Here is a 17,689-nt window from a genome sequence, read left to right as displayed (position 1 = left end):
TAAAGAGCTCCTTCTCCAGAGTCCCCCTTCATCTGGAGTCCACTCCAAGTCCAGCCACGTGCGTGGCATTTCCATGATTGTTCCCTAGCTGGGTACAGTTTAGTGGTGCCTTTGCGTGCTGCGATGGTCTCCCTTGAAACATTATCGTCAGCAGGCGTGTTTCAGACCAAGACGCAGACCTTGGTCACAAGCCCTGAGCCACAACGGGCGCATCGCAGCCTTGGGATGGGTTTGAATCCGATAGAAGTGTCCCAGCCAGAGCATGTACGTCACAGATTAAAATGATGAAAGGGTTCCTTCTGGAAGATGAAACTCCTGGCCTGGGACTGGACCTCAAATCACAAGCGTGGGAGGAGCCTCGGCACTGGAGCTCACTGGGAGCACGTTCTTAGGAAGGAAGCTCCCTGGCGTGCTCCTGTTCTCTCTGCACCCTGTCTACTTCTGGGGAACCAGAGTTAATTCTTCCAAATGTGTCCATTCACACAACTTAGCGCTTTAGTCATCTGCTTGCACAGTCAGAATTCTTGGAGGTAGGCTTTTAAAAAATCTTTCAGGTCCAGCGAAAATCACCATTTTCTTGTCTCGCACAGGCTTTGATTCTGATAACTCTTCTGGGGAATTTTCAGAGGCAAATCAGAAAGTCACGGGAATGATTGACTTGGACACCAGCAAAAATAATAGGATTGGGAAAATTGGGGAGAGGCCCTCTCAAGAGAATGGAATTCAGAAACACAGGTATGTTCTCTCACGTCTGTTGTTTCTAAAATGTGTCTGTAATCACCCCAAAAATACTCTGCAGGGTACCCCTCAGCCCCCACGAGCATTGAGCTGGAGTGGCACCCCCACAGCTGCCTGGCCTCCCCGTCCGGACAGCCTCCTGTGTCTGGCCAGCAAGGGTTCTGATAGACTCCATGCCTCTCTTGGCTCCTGGAATCAGCAGATGGCAATTTTTTGAGCAGTGCCTTTCCCCATCTAAGAAATGTCTCTGTTCCCCTCCCTGCCCTCAGGAGTTGCTGTGAGAGGATTTCGGGTGACACAGGCTTTGATAGGGCCTGGCGAACAGTCCATGGCGTTTTGATCATCAGACCCCTTGCTGATTTCCTACAAATCTGTCTGTTCTTCCATGGGCGGCCAAGTTCATCCTCTGTCTGGTCGGAGTTCTATTGCAGTGTGTTCAGCTCTGACCCCTACAGGACAGGAAGGGTTTAATCGGGTTTAATCTGCTTGATGTAGCAAGACCCCGTTCCCCTTCCTCCTCCACCACGTTCGCTTTCATGTAGGCAGAGTCCGGTGACAGTGGCCATCACAAGAAGTCTTCAGTCCTTGGCTGGTCGTGGTGGCTCATGCCTGTAATCCCAGCACTTTGGGAGGCTGAGACAGGTGGATCACTTGAGCCCAGGAGTTGGAGACCAGCCTGGGCAACATGGCAAGACCCACTGCTGCAAAAAAATTAAGATAATTAGCTGGGCATAATGGTGCACGCCTCTGGTCCCAGCTACTGGGGAGGCTGAGTCAGGAGGATCCCTTGAGCCCAGAAGTTCGAGGCTATGGTGAGCTACGATGGCGCCGCTGCACTCTAGTGTGGGCAACAGAGCAACACCCTGGCTCAAAAAAAAAAAGGGAAGAAGTCTTCAGTCTTTGTTGATAGAAGCACGAGCCCGGCGCAGTGGCTCATGCCTGTAATCCCAGTCCTTTGGAAGGCCGAGGCGGGTGGATCATGAGGTCAGGAGATCGAGACCATCCTGGCCAACATGGAGAAACCCCATCTCTACTAAAATACAAAAAATTAGCTGGGCGTGGTTGTGCGCATCTGTAGTCCCGCCTACTCGGGAGGCTGAGGCAGGGGAATCACTTGAACCTGGGAGGCAGAGGTTGCAGTGAGCCGAGATCACGCCACTGCATTCCAGCCTGGGTGACAGAGCGAGACTCCATCTCAAAAAAAAAAAAAGGCACAAAGGCAGGACAAGTGTCAGGTGGGGCAGGCAGTGGCCCTGGAGCTGGTGGCATTGTGTTGCGGGCTCCAGGCACAGCCGCTTATGTGTGTCTCAGCTCCGGGGAGCTGCTCCAGCCTGCCCTCAGGCTCTCCTTTGAGCTGTAGGCCCACACGCCTGCTTGGTGGGTGCACTCGGGCGCCCATATTTGCATCTCACCTGTTGTTTGTTCATTCTCTCACCCTGCAGATATGGGAGCCCCCAGCGCCGCTCCTGCATTCCCCGTTTTCTAGCCCTGATTCTGTGGTCGCTTTAAATGCTGTTGGGTCCTTCAGTTCTTCTATCTCCTCTGCCACATGCCCGTCTACCCAACCACCCTTGTTTCCAGAGTGGCCTCTGCATCCCTGCCTTTTATTCCTGCGGTTGTGCAGAGGCATTTGTGTATATGTGTATTTATTGTATTTGAGACGGAGTCTCACTCTGTCACCCAGGCTGGAGTTCAGTGGTGCGACCTCAGAAACCTTTGCCTCCCAGGTTCAGGTGATTCTCTTGCCTCAGCCTCCTGAGTTGCTGGGATTACAGGCATGCGCCACCATGCCTGGCTAATTTTTGTATTTTTAGTAGAGACAGAGTTTCGCCGTGTTGGCCAGGCTAGTCTCGAGCTCCTCAAGTGATCCGCCTGCCTCGGCCTCCCAAAGTATTGTGATTACAGGTAGGAGCCACCATGCCCAGCCCAGAGGCACTTTTCAAAAGACAGATCTGGACCCCCCCACCCCGTCACCCTCTACCTAAAACTCAGGCAGGATGACATGGCCGGCCTCACACTCCTGGTCCTACAGAACTGTGAATGGCGCCCTGTTATACTAGAAGAAATGACCCAGCTTGGACAGTGCACCATGTGGTCACTCACCTCTTGGGATGAAAGCCAGCACCCTCACCTGTGCCCTCAGGCCTGGCCCTGAGCCCTGTTGCTTCCTGTCCCAGCTGCAGGGGCCTCTTTGAGGTCCTCGGGTGCATCAGCTCCCTCTGCTCCCTTGGCCTGGGGCCTCTTTTCTCCTCTTTCATGCCCGTAGTTCCTATGCATCCCATCTCCATGCAGGGTCGTATCCTTGGGGGATGTGACCTGACCTTCTGCAGAGCCATGTTCCCCTCCTGGTAGCACCCCCGAATCACAAAGTATTCACTGAATGCGTGCACAGACGATGGCGGAGCAGAGTGGGTGCTGGCTTCCGGCAGCCCGGGCCTGGCACTCAGCAGATGTTCGTTTTCTTTTCCACCCCGCCTCATAGCTGCTGTGTCCTCTCCCTCCTGCCCTCTGACACCAGTAGTGTGCCCTGACCCAGCTGCCCTGATGTGGCATTCCCGGGGCATAGCTCAGGGGCAGAGCAGACAAGAGCTCGCGCTTTCATCACTCTGGAGGTCAGAGGGTCGGTGTCAAGGTTCTGCTGGGTGTGAGGCAAAACGCCCCTCAAAGCAGCTTCCATGACATGGGAGTTCAGCAGGAGAGCCCTGGGGTGTCCCTGGAGGGCTGTGAGCAGCAGGGAGCCCCGGGCCCCTACTCTGCAGCACCTTCTTTGCACCCTGCTCTGTGGTGTCCTGTGTGGGTCTGGCACCCCTCTCCCCAAATCTAAGTTTATGTCTCTATTCAGGCGCTCCCCTCCTAGATGGAGACAGTGTCTCATTGCAGCTCCACGTTCCTGGTGGGGAGACCAGGGCCATGGGTCAGTGGTCGGGGTCGATGAGTGGTGAGCAGTGGTGGGGGTGAGAGTCTCCTGGTGCAAGCGTGAGGGCATGGGCTCCCCCTTGCAGCCGACTGGAAGATTACCTGGAAAGAAATGCTCCTCAGGAGAGCAAGCACGTGTTTAAAGGGCGGAAAAGCTTTTAATTCGGGTCACTCTTGGTGCCCTCGTGGCCTGACCTCTGCCTGTGGTCTGGCCGCTGCCCCAGGGACCCAGCAGGAGCCCCCAGAAGGCTGTGGGCTCTGCAGGCAGAGGGACTCCCTCCAGCTGCCACCCTGTCCCCCAGCTCTGGGAGGAAACAACAGCAGGGCCACTGCGGGGCCAAGACCGCAGTCATCTTTGTTGTCATGACCATTCACAGGAGGCCCTGGGAACATGGATGTGGAAGGCCTCTAGGCAGCAGTCGTGCCCTGTGTGTCCCCAGGCATGCCAGAATGCAGAAATGCCAATGTTTAGGTGTAAAAATTAAAGAGAAATGGTCATTGAGCACAGCTGCCTTGAGTGGTCAGAGTCCCGTGTTGAATTCACCCACACGCACCCCTTCTGTGCTTCGCAGGACATCGCTGCCGGCTCCCATGTTCAGCAGAAGCGACTTCAGCGTGTGGACCATCCTGAAGAAGTGTGTTGGCCTGGTGAGTCCGGGGGCCCGTATTCACACATGGGGCTGCACCACTGACTCCTTGGAAGGTATTGCAGTGCTGGTGGTTTAAGAAAATGCACTCCTGCCGGGTGCGGCGGCTCACGCCTGTAATCCCAGCACTTTGGGGGGTCGAGGTGGGTGGATCACCTGAGGTCAGGAGTTCGAGACCAGCCTGGCCAACATGGAGAAACCCCATCTCTACTAAAAATACAAAATGAGCCGGGCATGGTGGCGCATGCCTATAACCCCAGCTACTCAGGAGGCTGAGGCAGGAGAATTGCTTGAACCCAGGAGGCGGAGGTTGCAGTGAGCCGTGATCATGCCATTGCACTCCAGGCTGGGTGATAAGAGTGAGATTCCATCTCAAAAAAAAAAAAAAAAAAAAAGAAAGAAAAAATGCACTCTCATGTTTAAACAGCATGAGATTAAGACAATAAAACAGGAAAAGAACAAGCAAGTCAGGGGAAGAGGTGTTCTATAGGTGAAACGGGACATAAGAACCATCCGGCAGGCACCCATCCAGCCCTGTGTCCTGCGTGAGGTGAGGGGGCGCTTCTGGGGCACCCTCCCCGGCCACACATGCTGAGCTGCAGGAGGGATGTCAGCCTTTGTCAGGTGCTCAGGGCTTGGAACAGAAAAACCAGCTGGGAATGAGCGCCCGGAAGTTATAGACTTTCCCTTTCATGATGTTTCCTGACTGTGAGAACCCAAGCTGTGCCTCACGGGCGGGGAGTGTCCCGTGCCTTCTGTACCGTACTGGTCCCTGGGCCAGCGCCTGATGACTGAAAGCTCAATGGCCTGGGAATACGCGGCACTCTTGCTCAGACGACATCTTCTAGCGCCGGTGATTTTTTGCCCTTATCTGTTGTCGTCCTTTTTTTTCCCAGAGGGAACTTCACTTTTTCTCAACTTTTTATTTTGAAATAATTTTAGACTTACCGAAAATCACAAAATAGCACAGAGCATTCCTGTAGACACCACCCAGCTCCCCTGATGCTGGCATCTCTCGGAATGGCCATAGGTCAGTGACCAAAGCAAGAAATGCATCTTAGCTCCACATGTCACTGGTATTTCCTCAGTGTCCCCAGTGTCCTTTCCTGTCCCAGGACCCTCATGGCATTTGGGCTCCTCCACTTGGTGGCAGCTGCTCTGGTCTGTTACTTAGTGGACTTTTCCTTAATTTGGGTTTGTCCGATGCTTTCTTCTTAGAATGAGGGTCTGTATTTTTGGCACACACAGAACTGAGGTACCCTTACCAGGGCCTTGTTTGAGGGGCTCTGTGATATCCACGTGTCTTGTTAGTGGGACTGTGAACCTGATCACTTGGTCAAGTGTCTCCACTGCAAAGTTGCTGCGTTTCTCTTTGTGATCAATGTTTTGGGGAAGACACTTGGATTCTGCTTGCTAATTGTAGCATCCATTGGTGGGTTTTACTGAAATCATTCTAATGGGGATTTTCTATTCTCGTTCTTTCTTCTACCTTTATTAATCGGAATTGTTCTGTAAAGGAGAGCTGTCCCTTCTCCCCTAATTATATATTTATTCAGTTATTTATTTGTATTAGTATGGACTCATGAGCATATATTTTATTCTGTGAGTTGAATTCCTGTATAGTCCTTATTTACGTAATTGCTCAAAGTGTTCTACCTTTGGTGTTGAGAGTTCTTCTAGGTTGGTTTCCCCCTTCTGCTGAACCCCCATCCTTTTCTGAACACTTATTTCAGGCACTAAAGGATGCTCTAGTTCAGCTTATATTTTCCCTGCCTTAACCCTGGAATCAGCCACTTCCCCAGGGAGCCCATTCACTGGGTAATGGTGTTTAGAAACCACAGCCCGGTCCTGGGTGAGCTTATTGCTGCTGAGGTATCATTGCCTGCAGGCCCTCTCAGCAGACGGCACTGGAAGATACGAGTGTGCTAATGCTCATGCATACACATCTGTATTTCTGTATATATCTGTATGTTTCTTTTAAAATAAACCATTTGAGATTTTTTTTCTCTTTCAGTAGTGTTTTTTGTACATTTTTGACTATATGGATAATTCAGGTCTTGACAAAAATATCTGTCTTGGTATAGATGAGGAATGTCTTTTGTGAACTTGACAAACCACCTAATTTTGACTCTTTTAAATTCTAAGACAGGCTGGATGTGGTAGTAGCTCATGCCCTCAGGAAAGCTGAGGGAAGAAGATCGCTTGAGGCCAGGAGCTTGAGACCAGGGCCTGGGCAACATAGTGAGACCCCAGCTCTAAAAAAATTTAAAAGATTAGCCAGGTGTGGTGGCATATGTCTGTAGTCCCAGTTACTTGGGAGGCTGAGACAGGAGGATGGCTTCAGCCCAGGAGTTTGAGGCTGCAGTGAACCGTGATTTCACCACTGTGCTCCAGCCTAGATGACAGAGGGAAACCTTGTCCCTTAAAAAAAAAAAATAAAGATTCTAGGACCAAAAGCATCTTTTTCAACAACATGAAATGATGTAAATTGCATTCCCTAGGTGAGGGTTGTGGAGAGATTGAGGTGAGAGTTCCGTGTGAGCACGTACGACTGGCAAGTGTAGTGGAAAGGCACTGGGAGGGGCCTCGCAGGGTGGCTCCACCTCTCACACTTCACCTTGGAACACTCCCCTTTGGAGGCTTTGGTGGCACTCCACTCTTTTTACCACTTCTCAGCTTGTATTGAAAAAACACAAGCACACTTGGCAACGTGGACAGTCCCAACACAGACAGACGCAGACAGACAGAGGTGAGCTCATGTCCCCATAGCTGGATCTGCAGTGATTGGCTGTGGCTCGTTCTGGATCCGCGGTGATTGGCTGTGGCTCATTTTGGATCTGCAGTGATTGGCCGTGGCTCGTTCTGGATCTGCAGTGATTAGCTGTGGCTCGTTCTGGATCTGCAGTGATTAGCTGTGGCTCGTTCTGGATCTGCAGTGATTAGCTGTGGCTCGTTCTGGATCTGCAGTGATTAGCTGTGGCTCGTTCTGTTTGGTCCACACTCCCCTGCTTCTCTCCTCCCTCGTATTTTGAAGCAAATTCCAGACATTTTTTGTTTGTAAATATTTCTTACGTATATTTAAAGGAAAAGGATTCTTTTTTTAATGTGACCGTGATATTATTATTATACTTTAGAAAATAACTTTAGAAAGTTATTTAATATCATCAGATACTCAATCTATGTTCAAATGTCCAGTGGTCTCACGTGTTGCCCTCTGGTGTTTGCAGTCCTGTGTGTGGACCTTGTTTGTGTCCCTCTGTCAGGAAGCCTTTTTGTTGCTCCTTTTCTGAATTTAAAAGCTATGGGCAGGCCAGGCGTGCGGTGGCTCACGCCTATAATCACTGTCAGAGGCTGAGGCGAGAGGATCGCTCGAGGCCACGGGTTCAGAACCAGCCCGGGCAACAAAGTGAGATCCCATCTCTGCGAAAAAGAATTAGCCGGGCATGGTGGCGCATGCCTGGGCTCCCAGCTACTCGGGTGGCTGATGCAGGAGGATCACTTGAGCCTGGGAGGTTGAGGCTGCAGTGACCGGTGATCACATTACTACAGTCCAGCCTGGGTGACAGAGTGAGACCCTGTCCCTAACAAACAAACAAAGCTGTGGGTGCTCAGAGCCTGGGTCCGTTAACTCACTAGGAGTTGCTAGTTGGAGCTGTGTCAACATGATCACCCTTTATTGATTGCCAGGGATATTTCTGTGGTGAGAGGGTCCCCTTCCTTTGCTGTAAATGCAGTTTGTGTAGGAAAGTCAGGACCAGTGAGTGATTCTTCCTCTTTATTGAAGTTTTCACATGATGTATTCATTCACTGGCATCATCCAGTGTGACTCGTGTATCCAGCTAGTTTGTCTTTTGTTTACCTCCTCGCATTTAACCTACTGATGTCTTCCAGTCCACAAATTGTTCCATCTTTGGTCAGTGAGAGTCTCTTCAAGGTGGCCCGGAGTCCTTTACAGAAGGAGCTTCAGGCCTATCCTGTGCATTTACCGTCTGGGGTCTGGAATCATCTACTTGTCCAGGGAGAGAAGGAGAATTCAGGACCACAGCCGGGCTCTCAGGAGGCCGCCGGGGCAGTCTTATTTCGAGGTCTGTTCTTACAGCTAGGAACTGTGTTTTTGTTTGTTTCAGTGATACTTCAAATTTGGGCCAACAGGCTGCACCTCACCTCTGCGGCCTCATGTCTGCATCTCTTTTCTCCCTCACTGACAGTCCCAGTTTTCTGCAGCCCTGGCGAGGATAGATTTAGACCAGCACGCAGTTGTGACTCACTCACTTTGCCCCACATACCTGTGGGACCAGCTCGGCTGCCGACGGTGTCTTTGCTGAGGCAGCACATGTCTGTGGCTCCTGCGGTTGCCACTTGTCTTTGTCTTCAGGGCGTATCTCAAATGCCTGTGGTGTTGTTTTTTTTTTGTTTTTTTGTTTTTTGTTTTTTTGAGGGAGTCTCACTCTGTCGCCCAGGCTAGAGTGCAGTGGTGCGATCTCAGCCAACCGCTGCCTCCTGGGTTCAAGCGATTCTCCTGCCTCAGCCTCCCGAGTAGCTGGGACTACAGATGCCTGCCACCATGCCCGGCTAATTTTTTTTTTTTTTTTTTTTTTTTTTTTTTTGTATTTTTAGTAGTTACAGGGTTTCACCTTATTGGCCAGGCTGGTCTCAAACTCCTGACCTTGTGATCCGCCCACCTCGGCCTCCCAAAGTGTTGGGATTACAAGCGTGAGCCACCACGTCCGGCCAAATGCCTGCATTTTAAAACCACCTGGGTGCTTCTTCTCTGGGTGGTTGTGCCACCAAGGGAATGACATAGGTTCATTTGTTTCATTTTTAATATTGAGAGATGACTTTTTAAAATTTAATTTTCTTTTTAAATTATGGGTCCTGCGTCAAATTTATCAAGCAAGGTATATTCCAGGAGAGTCAGCTTCCTGTCCCTGTCCCCTCCTAGTGCTCTCTGCTTTCCCCACAGGTGACCAGGAGCCAAGTTTAGGGCACATCCTTCATGCGTCACACAGCTGATTCTGTATGTATCTTCTCCCCACTTCTTTACATAAATGAGAGGCTTTCTCCACCTTTTAAAATTCGATAATATATCCGTAGCAACATGCAGTGACTTCTTAATCTATTTATTTATTTATTATTTCTTTTTAGAGACTGAGTCTCGCTCTGTCACCCAGTCTGGAGTGCAGTGGCAGGATCATGGCTCACTGTAACCTCAACCTCCTGGGCTTAAGTGAACCTCCCACATGAGCCTCTACAGGGACTACAAGAACCCACCACCATGTCCAGCTACTTTTTTTTTTTTTTTTTTCTGAGACGCAGTCTCACTTTCGCCCAGGCTGGAGTGCAGTGGTGCGATCTCGGCTCACTGCAAGCTCCGCCTCCCAGGTTCACGCCATTCTCCTGCCTCAGCCTCCCGAGTAGCTGGGACTACAGGCGCCTGCCACCACACCCGGCTAATTTTTTGTATTTTTAGTAGAGACGGGTTTTCACCGTGTTAGCCAGGATGGTCTCGATCTCCTGACCTTGTGATCCGCCCACCTCGGCCTCCCAAAGTGCTGGGATTACAGGCGTGTGCCACCGTGCCTGGCTGCTACTTTTAAAAATTTTTTTGGCAGTGGCTCACGCCTGTAATCCCAGCACTTTGGGAGGCTGAGGCAGGTGGATCACGAAGTCAGGAGTTGGAGACCAGTCTGGCCAACATAGTGAAACCCTGTCTCCACTAAAAATACAAAAAATTAGCCGGGTGTGGTGGTGCATGCCTGTAATCCCAGCTACTTGGGAGGCTGAGGCAGGAGAATCGCTTGAACCCAGGAGGTGGAGAGGTTGCAGTGAGCTGAGACCGCACCACTGCACTGCTGCCCAGGTGACAGTGTGAGACTCCAACTCAAAAAAAAAAAAAAAATGTTTTTTTGTAAAGACGGGGTCTCACTTTGTTGCCCAGGCTGGTCTTAAACTCCTGGCCTCAAGTGATCCTCCCCACCTTGGCCCCCCAAAGTGTTGGGATTACAGGCGTGAGCCATCTCGCCTGGCCGACTTCTGAATCTTTTAATGGCGTGGCGCTCCCTCACATGGCTGCCCCCTAGCTCATTGGACTGGCACCCTATTGTTGGACATATGGGTCATTTCTGGTCTTTCTTGGATCCAGCTGTGCTGCAGCAAAGAGCCCTGCATGTGTGTTTGGCCGAGGCTCTGTGGGGTAGGTTCCTAGAAGTGGGGCTGCTGGGTCAGGGGCAAATACCCGTAGAGTTTGCTGGAAGCAGCCCAGTCCGCTCTGTGGGGCTGCATTACCGTGCATTTCCACAGCAGCTGGGGGGCGTTCCCTGGGTGGGAACTGCACGCAGTTGCGATACCATCTCTCCTCTCCTGACCAAGCAGCGTCTCCCCTATGCTCAGGGCTGCCACCGGCTGCACTTCCTTCCTGGCCTCCCTGGCCCCATCTCTGGCCACTGTGGACTGTGGCCTGTTCTAGTTCACCAGGCATTTAGAGCACGGGAGGCTGTTGATCCTGGTCTGGAATGTAAATTGCAAATGCTCCCCCATCTGTCTGCTTTTCTGCTCATTTCAGGGCTTCCTTCTTTCTCTGCCACGTGCTCCTGCAGTGCTGAGCTCTGATCACGAGGGTCACATCTCTTCCTGCTTTCCTCAGCAGCCACATTCCCTTGTGCAGTCTTGGCCACACCCATGTGCCCGGGCTGCCTCAGTTGGAATCCAGTTCTAGCCCCTCCTAAGCCCACAGCCCCCGCGTGTCCAGTGCCATCTGGGGCCTGCTTGCCCCTGCAGCAGCCTGAGCCGCAGGCTCTGTGCATCTGCCCTGTGCTGTCAGCCTCGGTCCCTGCACTCGTTCTTGACCCAGCGTCTAAGCAGAGCCCCCCTGCCAGCACGGACGCTGAGTTTTGGGAACCTCGCGGCCCAGGCAGAGTGCGTCCTTGTGGTGGTGCTGTGCACACCCCGCCCACCCTCCGTCCACCCTGCGCACGCAGTGCCCGTGGTGTCCTGAGGCCTTGGTGGGGCCGTCCTAGTCCCTGCAGATGAGGAGCCTGAGAGGCTCAGCAGCTCGTGTATGTGTCAGCTGGGAACCCACAGCAAGTGGATCCCAAAGCCTGCCCTGTCCCTGTTGCCACCAGCACCTCCTCCTCCACTCCCTCCTGGCCTCTCTGGTCCTCTCCTTGTCCCTCTCTGGCCTCTCTGGGTCCTCTCCTTGTCCCTCTCTGGTCTCTCTGGTCCTCTCCTCTGCTTGTCCCTCTCCCTCTCCCTCTGCTTCGGCAACCCCAGACCTTGCTCCTTCCTGAAGAGCTTGCCCTGAGGTGACAGCTGTGCTTCCCTGGAATGCCTGCTGCCCTTGGGATCCCTTTCCTGGAAGCCCGGCAGGAAGACTGGGCCCTGTGGGCACTCATCCCCTTGGCACCTTCCCAGCTTCCCCCACTAAGCCATGCGCCCGCTCTGTGCTGCCCAGGGCCTGCGAGCAGACACCTGAGGCTCCTTTGCCAACTCGGAAGGCCTTAGGGGAAAGCCGCATGGAGCCCTGTTATGGGAGGCCTCATTTGCCAGGTTCAGGCATGTCTGGGGCATCCTGGAGGGATGGGAAGACAGGGACTATTTTTAATGGCGCGGGTGGCTCTGCTTGGGACCACTACTCTGTTTTTTTGTTTTTGAGACGGAGTCTGGCTCTGTCTCCCAGGCTGGAGGGCAATAGCACAATCTCGGCTCACCGCCACCTTCACCTCCTGGGTTCAAGCAATTCTCCTGCTTCAGCCTCCTGAGTAGCTGGGATTACAGGTGTGCGCCACCATGCACAGCTAATTTTTGTATTTTTAGTATAGACAGGGTTTCACCATGTTGGCTAGGCTGGTCTTGAACTCCTGACCTCAAGGGATCCGCCCGCCTCGGCCTCCCAGGATGCTTGGATTATAGGTGTGAGCCACCGTGCCCAGCCTGGGACCACTGCTCTGGAAGTGGGGTGGAGAAGATGTGGAGTCGGGGAGGGGGCGCAGGTGGGCCCAGGAGCCCCTGTGAAAGTCTCTGTGTCTGGAATGCGGCAGTGGGCTGGGGAGGCAGAGAGGATTCAGGGGTGTCACGCCAGAGACCTCTGCAGGCTCAGCACAGATTGTGTGTTAGGTCTGATGGCAGCTGAGGCTCACAGGGCAGGGCTGATGGGGCAGGGAGTGGCTCACCCATGGGGGGTTTGAAGATCTGGTTCAACCCCAGAGTCTGCGGCTCCATGAAGGGATGCTCAGAGCAGGCGCATCAGGCAGCCCAGCGGTGTCAGGAAGGCAGCAGTAACCAGCGAGTCTTCCCCATCTTTCCAGGAGCTGTCCAAGATCACGATGCCAATCGCTTTCAACGAGCCTCTGAGCTTCCTGCAGCGGATCACGGAGTACATGGAGCACGTGTACCTCATCCACAGGGCCTCCTGCCAGCCCCAGCCCCTGGAGAGGATGCAGGTGGGCCTTAGGAGTGCCAGGCGGGAGTTTGTCATGAAAGTGACACCCCTTGCATATCTGGCCACACAGTCTTGGGGCCCCAGGCATCTGTGAGGACTCGCACAGCTCCCCACAGTGTTCAGTGCCATTCTGACTTGGTGGCCGTGGCATTTGTCCTGTCACCACAGCTATGTGGTGACAGAACTTGCAGGAAATGCCATTGAGCTCTCAGTGGCCCCAAGAGCTCCCTGCTGCCACCTCCTGCCAGGAGTCTCCGCCTCTTAGAGCTGAAGGTGGTGGTGGGCTCTGCCCTTGGGCTCCTCTTGAGTCCTGTTGCACCACCGTGCCCCATGTGTGTGCATGTGTGTGACTGTGGGCTGGGCACGCACGGTGGCTCATGCCTGTAATCCCAACACTTTGGGAGGCTGAGGCAGATGAATTGCTCCTGGAGGTTGAGACCAGCTGAGGCAACACAGTGAGACCGCATCTCTACAACAATTTTTTTTAAACTTAGCCAGGTGCAGTGGTGCGTGCCTGCAATGCCAGCTACTTGGGAGGCTGATGAGAGAGGATCGCTTGTGCCCAGGAGCTAGAGGCTACAGTGAGCCACGATTATGCCACTGCACTCCAGCTTGGGTGACAGAGTGAGACCCTGTGTCTTAAAAAATAACAAAATATAAGTGTGTGACTGTAGGTGCACATAACGTGTGTCCCTGTGCGCGTGTGTGCACATGCCTCTGTGAATGCGTGCTTGGGGTGTGCGTGTTGAGTGTGTGGCCTTGTGTGTGCATGTGAGACAGAGTGGCTGACATTGCTGCAGCGTCTGCCAGGAAGGGCCCGGCTCCGGGGGTGGAAGGCAGCACCCAGTTCCTTCTTTCTGTGCTGTCAGGGGAGTGGCGGGTGATGAAGGGTGTTGCCTGGAAGTCCTATAATCTCAGACACACTGCTCGGGGAAAATTGAAAAATCACACGGAACAAATAGTGACAGAAAGCAGGTGCCCACCGCCCTCCACGAGAGGCCATCTCCTCCAGCGCGTGTCCTAACTGAAGCTGTTCCTGCCCGCCCTGTGGATTATTTACAGTCTGTGGCTGCTTTTGCTGTTTCGGCTGTGGCTTCCCAGTGGGAGAGGACCGGCAAACCATTTAACCCACTCTTGGGAGAGACGTACGAATTAATCAGGTAAGGGGGAAAAGGCCCATCGTAAATACCTTGTGAGTGGAACTCGCTGGATGACAGATGAGTTTGATTCTTTCACTAGCATTGATTCCTCTGCTCTGAGAATAAACTGTTTGAATTAAGAGCTCACTAAAGCGTTTGGATGCTGTAGGCGAGATGTTTCACACACATGGGGTGTTGTGCTAACAGTGCCCCGGCGTCTGAGTGAGTGTAAAGCACTGGCAATGAGATATTTTCGTGTGTTTGACTCCAGCGTGGAGATAGCGCGTACCATAGACGCTTCGTGTGCGTGTGCAACGTCTGTGAAGTGTGTAGGATTGTTGTGAGCTTCACCGAAAATGGAAACAGGTACTAATGAGCAAAACTAGGCTGTTTTACCAAAGCATTTAGTGAATGCTATTGAAAAAGCAGGTAAATCCAAACACAGGAATGATTGCAAAGAGGAGTTTCACTCCCAAGGCCACGTTTGCCACCACAGTCTCCCCAGAGTTTCAGGAAGGGTCAGACGGCTCTGGCCAAGGGAGAGTTAACCAGACCACGCCTCGTCTCCAGACATCCCTGAAACTTCTTCCTACGGAACTTTCTTCTAGGCAGCGTTGCCGTCCCTTCCTAGAGTCTCCCCAGGTTCCCTCCTGTGTCTGGTGGCCTTCACCTCACAGACCTGAGAATGACTCCAAGTCCCAGAACTCTGACCCCAGAGGTCCAGCCGGGCCCCAGATCATGTTGTTTGTGGCTGGGCCTCTGGAAGGACTGGTTGAGGTTCTCTTCACCCACCTGGTTGCTCTGGGGACTGCTGTGGTTATTCACAGAATCATCCTGGGATTCTGCCCAGGTGACAGTGCCCACCCAAACCAACAAATGAAGTCAAAAGCAGGCCAGACCACGGCATGTATGTGGCAGTGTGGTAATTCCTCAGCCATCGAGCAGCCTGGCTGGGGCTCCGGGGAGCTGTGGATGAGAGAGATGTATGTGGCTTCCTTCAGGGCCGTTTGGTGATGTCTAAAATGATTTTTATTCCACTGCCCGTGGACCCCGTCATTCTCTTGTAGATGCATGTAAGTGCCCATGGGCAGATGTGTAGGGAGAGTCAGCAGAGCACAGTTCAGCTACTGTCTCTGTGACAGGGCTAAGCTACGGTTCTGAAGGAGGGAGGGGCAGGGCACTCTCGCTGCACCCTTCACTCTCCTGACTGTTGAGGTGGCCCAGCACGCAGAGCTCACCCCGCCTGCCTGGGGAGAAGGAGCTTGCTGGAGGGGCACCCTTCACTCTTCCGACTGTCGAGGTGGCCCAGCACGCAGAGCTCACTCTGTCTGGGGAGAAGGAGCTTGCTGGTGGGACGCCCTTCACTCTTCCGACTGTCGGTGGAGCCCAGCACACACAGCTCGCTCCGCCTGCCTGGGGAGAAGGAGCTGGAGGGGCGTGGGTGGTTATCTAGACAAGTCTGCTGTGCAGAATGCAAGCTGTTTGCCACGGGCTGCTGGGCTGCACGCCTCCCTGCCCAGGAACAGAGTGCAGACGGGAGGGAAGGCGGGCTCCTTTATCATCTTGTTTTATTATTTTTCTGTGAAAAAGGGAGTTGAGCCAAAACAATTAGCCTCTTATTTGGATTCTGGGTTAGTTGAGATTCTGTTGGGTTATTTTATTATGAAGTCTGTTTGTTTTTTTAATTACAAGAGAGTGCTCCTTATAGAAAATGTGTAACATTGAGAAAGGTAGAAAAGATGAATCAGGCATAATCCCATAAAAGACAATAGCTGGCTGGGCTCACGCCTGGAATACCTGCAACCCGGGAGGCCCAGGCAGGAGCATCACTTGAGCCAGGAGTTCAAAGTTACAGTGATCGTGCCACTGCACTCTAACCTGGACTACAGAGCCAGACCCTGTCTCTTTAAAAAAAAATAAAGATAACCGTCAGCATTTTGTTACACTTTCTTTTGTGTGTGTTTCAAAATATGATGTTAATTTGTATCCCTTTTTAACATGTCATAATTTTCCTGTGATATTAAAAACTTTTTCTAAATTATAGTGTTTCATTGATTCTGAGACACATTGTTCATGTTGCAGCACTTCTACATGTCAGTTTCTTTTTCCTTTTTTTTTTTTTATTTTTTTTGAGACGAGGTCTCGCTCTGTCACCCAGGCTGAAGTTCAGTGACATGATCACGGCTCACTGTAGCCTCGACCTCCTGGGCTCAAGTTGTCTTCCCACCTCAGCCTCCCAAGTAGCTGGAACTACAGGCGTGCACCACCATGCCCAGCTAATTTTTGTATCTTCAGTAGAGACAGGATTTTGCTATGTTGCCCAGGCTGGTCTTGAACTCCTGAGCTCAAGTGATCTGCCTACCTTAGCCTCTCAAAGTGCTAGGATTACAGGTGTGAGCCTCTGTGCCCAGCCCAAGTCATAGTTTCATCTGCAGCATTTTTTTCTTTCTTTCATAAAATAATGGTGTGCAGTGCAATTAATGGCATCTTGGGTTCAAAGAAGTGCAATTCCTTTGAAACTTCACGTCACTGTTTTGGGGCCCTTTCTTGTATTTTATGTGTTATTAATGATTGATAATTTTTTTTTTTTTTTTTTTTTTTTTTTTTGAGACGGAGTCTCCACTGGTTGCCCAGGCTGGAGGGCAGTGGCATGATCTCGGCTTGCTGCAACCTCTGCCTCCCAGTTCAAGCAATTCTCCTGATTCTCCGCCTCAGCTTCCCGAGTAGTTGGGATTACAGGCGCACGCCACCAGGCCTGGCTAATTTTTGTGTTTTCAGTAGAGACAGGGTTTCACCTTGTTGGCCAGGCTGGTGTCGAACTCCCAACCTCAGGTGACCCGCCCACCTTGGCCTCCCAAAGTGCTGGGATTACAGGTGTGAGCCACCACCCCTGGCCATGATTGAGATTTTTATCAATAGTGAGCAAATGGTTGTGGGATTTGGTTTGCTTCAAATGGGCTCTCTTCCAGCGTGTAAAGAGTTTAAAAGTGTGTGCCCACATTTGTCCTAGGTGTGTCAGCACTGCCTGTCAGACCATTTTGGGAGGAGCCGTTGTTAGTAGTACAAGCTTTCCTGCACTTCTGTATATAAATCACTATGCAGTTTGGAGAAGCAACATAAATGTCACAGCTTCAAATTCTAATCTGTTCCTGGCTCATCCTGGCTGGGTCAGCTGCTGGTCCTTACCCACATGCTGCCCGTGCGTGAATGCCAACTTTGTGTTTTTCGTCTGATTTAGAAGTTGGCTGGCACTGGGCAGCTGAGCACCTGTTCTCAAGATATCGTTGCCTTTGAGCAAGTAGGACTAGTTTGGATAGAGTGTGGCGTGGTGACAGCAGGGTCCAGCAGGCAACTGTGGGTCTTGGCACACGATGCAGGGAGCAGCCCTGCTTCTGCTTCTGGGAAAGGGGAGGCTGAGGCCTGGACAAGGGAAAGACTGGCCACGAGAATCACTTGGGAGGGAGTCTTCTGTTCTGAATTCATGTAGAATGTGCTTCCTTTTCTAGATATTTATCTTGAGCAGTATTCCTGTTGCTGCCTGCCAGCCTTCCCATCCTCTGGTCAGCGTGCTGTGCCACCGTCGGAGGCATTGACGGGATTGGCTCTTAAAAAATTATTAAAATGTCTTGAAAAAGATAAATCAGGCCGGGCGCGGTGGCTCACGCCTGTAATCCCAGCACTTTGGGAGGTTGAGGTGGGCAGATCACCTGAGATCAGGAGTTCGAGACTAGCCTGGCCGACATGGTGAAGCCTCGTTTCTACTAAAAAATACAAAAAATTAGCCAGGCGTGGTGGCAGGCACCTGTAATCCC

The 17,689-nt window shown here is 52.1% G+C and overlaps 1 protein-coding gene across 1 annotated transcript in view; it reads left to right on the top strand.

The window, feature by feature from the left end:
• OSBPL2 (oxysterol binding protein like 2) overlaps positions 1–17,689 on the top strand; it is a 57,168-nt gene that overhangs the window by 20,932 nt on the left and 18,547 nt on the right. Inside the window, exons 3-6 of the mRNA XM_032143197.2 lie at positions 591–735; positions 4,227–4,302; positions 12,605–12,739; positions 13,801–13,898. Coding sequence (XP_031999088.1) covers positions 591–735; positions 4,227–4,302; positions 12,605–12,739; positions 13,801–13,898 — 454 coding nt within the window. The remainder of the gene's footprint in view (positions 1–590; positions 736–4,226; positions 4,303–12,604; positions 12,740–13,800; positions 13,899–17,689) is intronic.

The sequence above is a fragment of the Hylobates moloch genome, unplaced genomic scaffold (assembly GCF_009828535.3).
Source record: "Hylobates moloch isolate HMO894 unplaced genomic scaffold, HMol_V3 SCAFFOLD_21, whole genome shotgun sequence".
Classification (NCBI taxonomy): domain Eukaryota; kingdom Metazoa; phylum Chordata; class Mammalia; order Primates; family Hylobatidae; genus Hylobates; species Hylobates moloch.
Note: the sequence above shows the minus strand (reverse complement) of the source record. Positions and strands in the feature narration are given on the sequence as shown.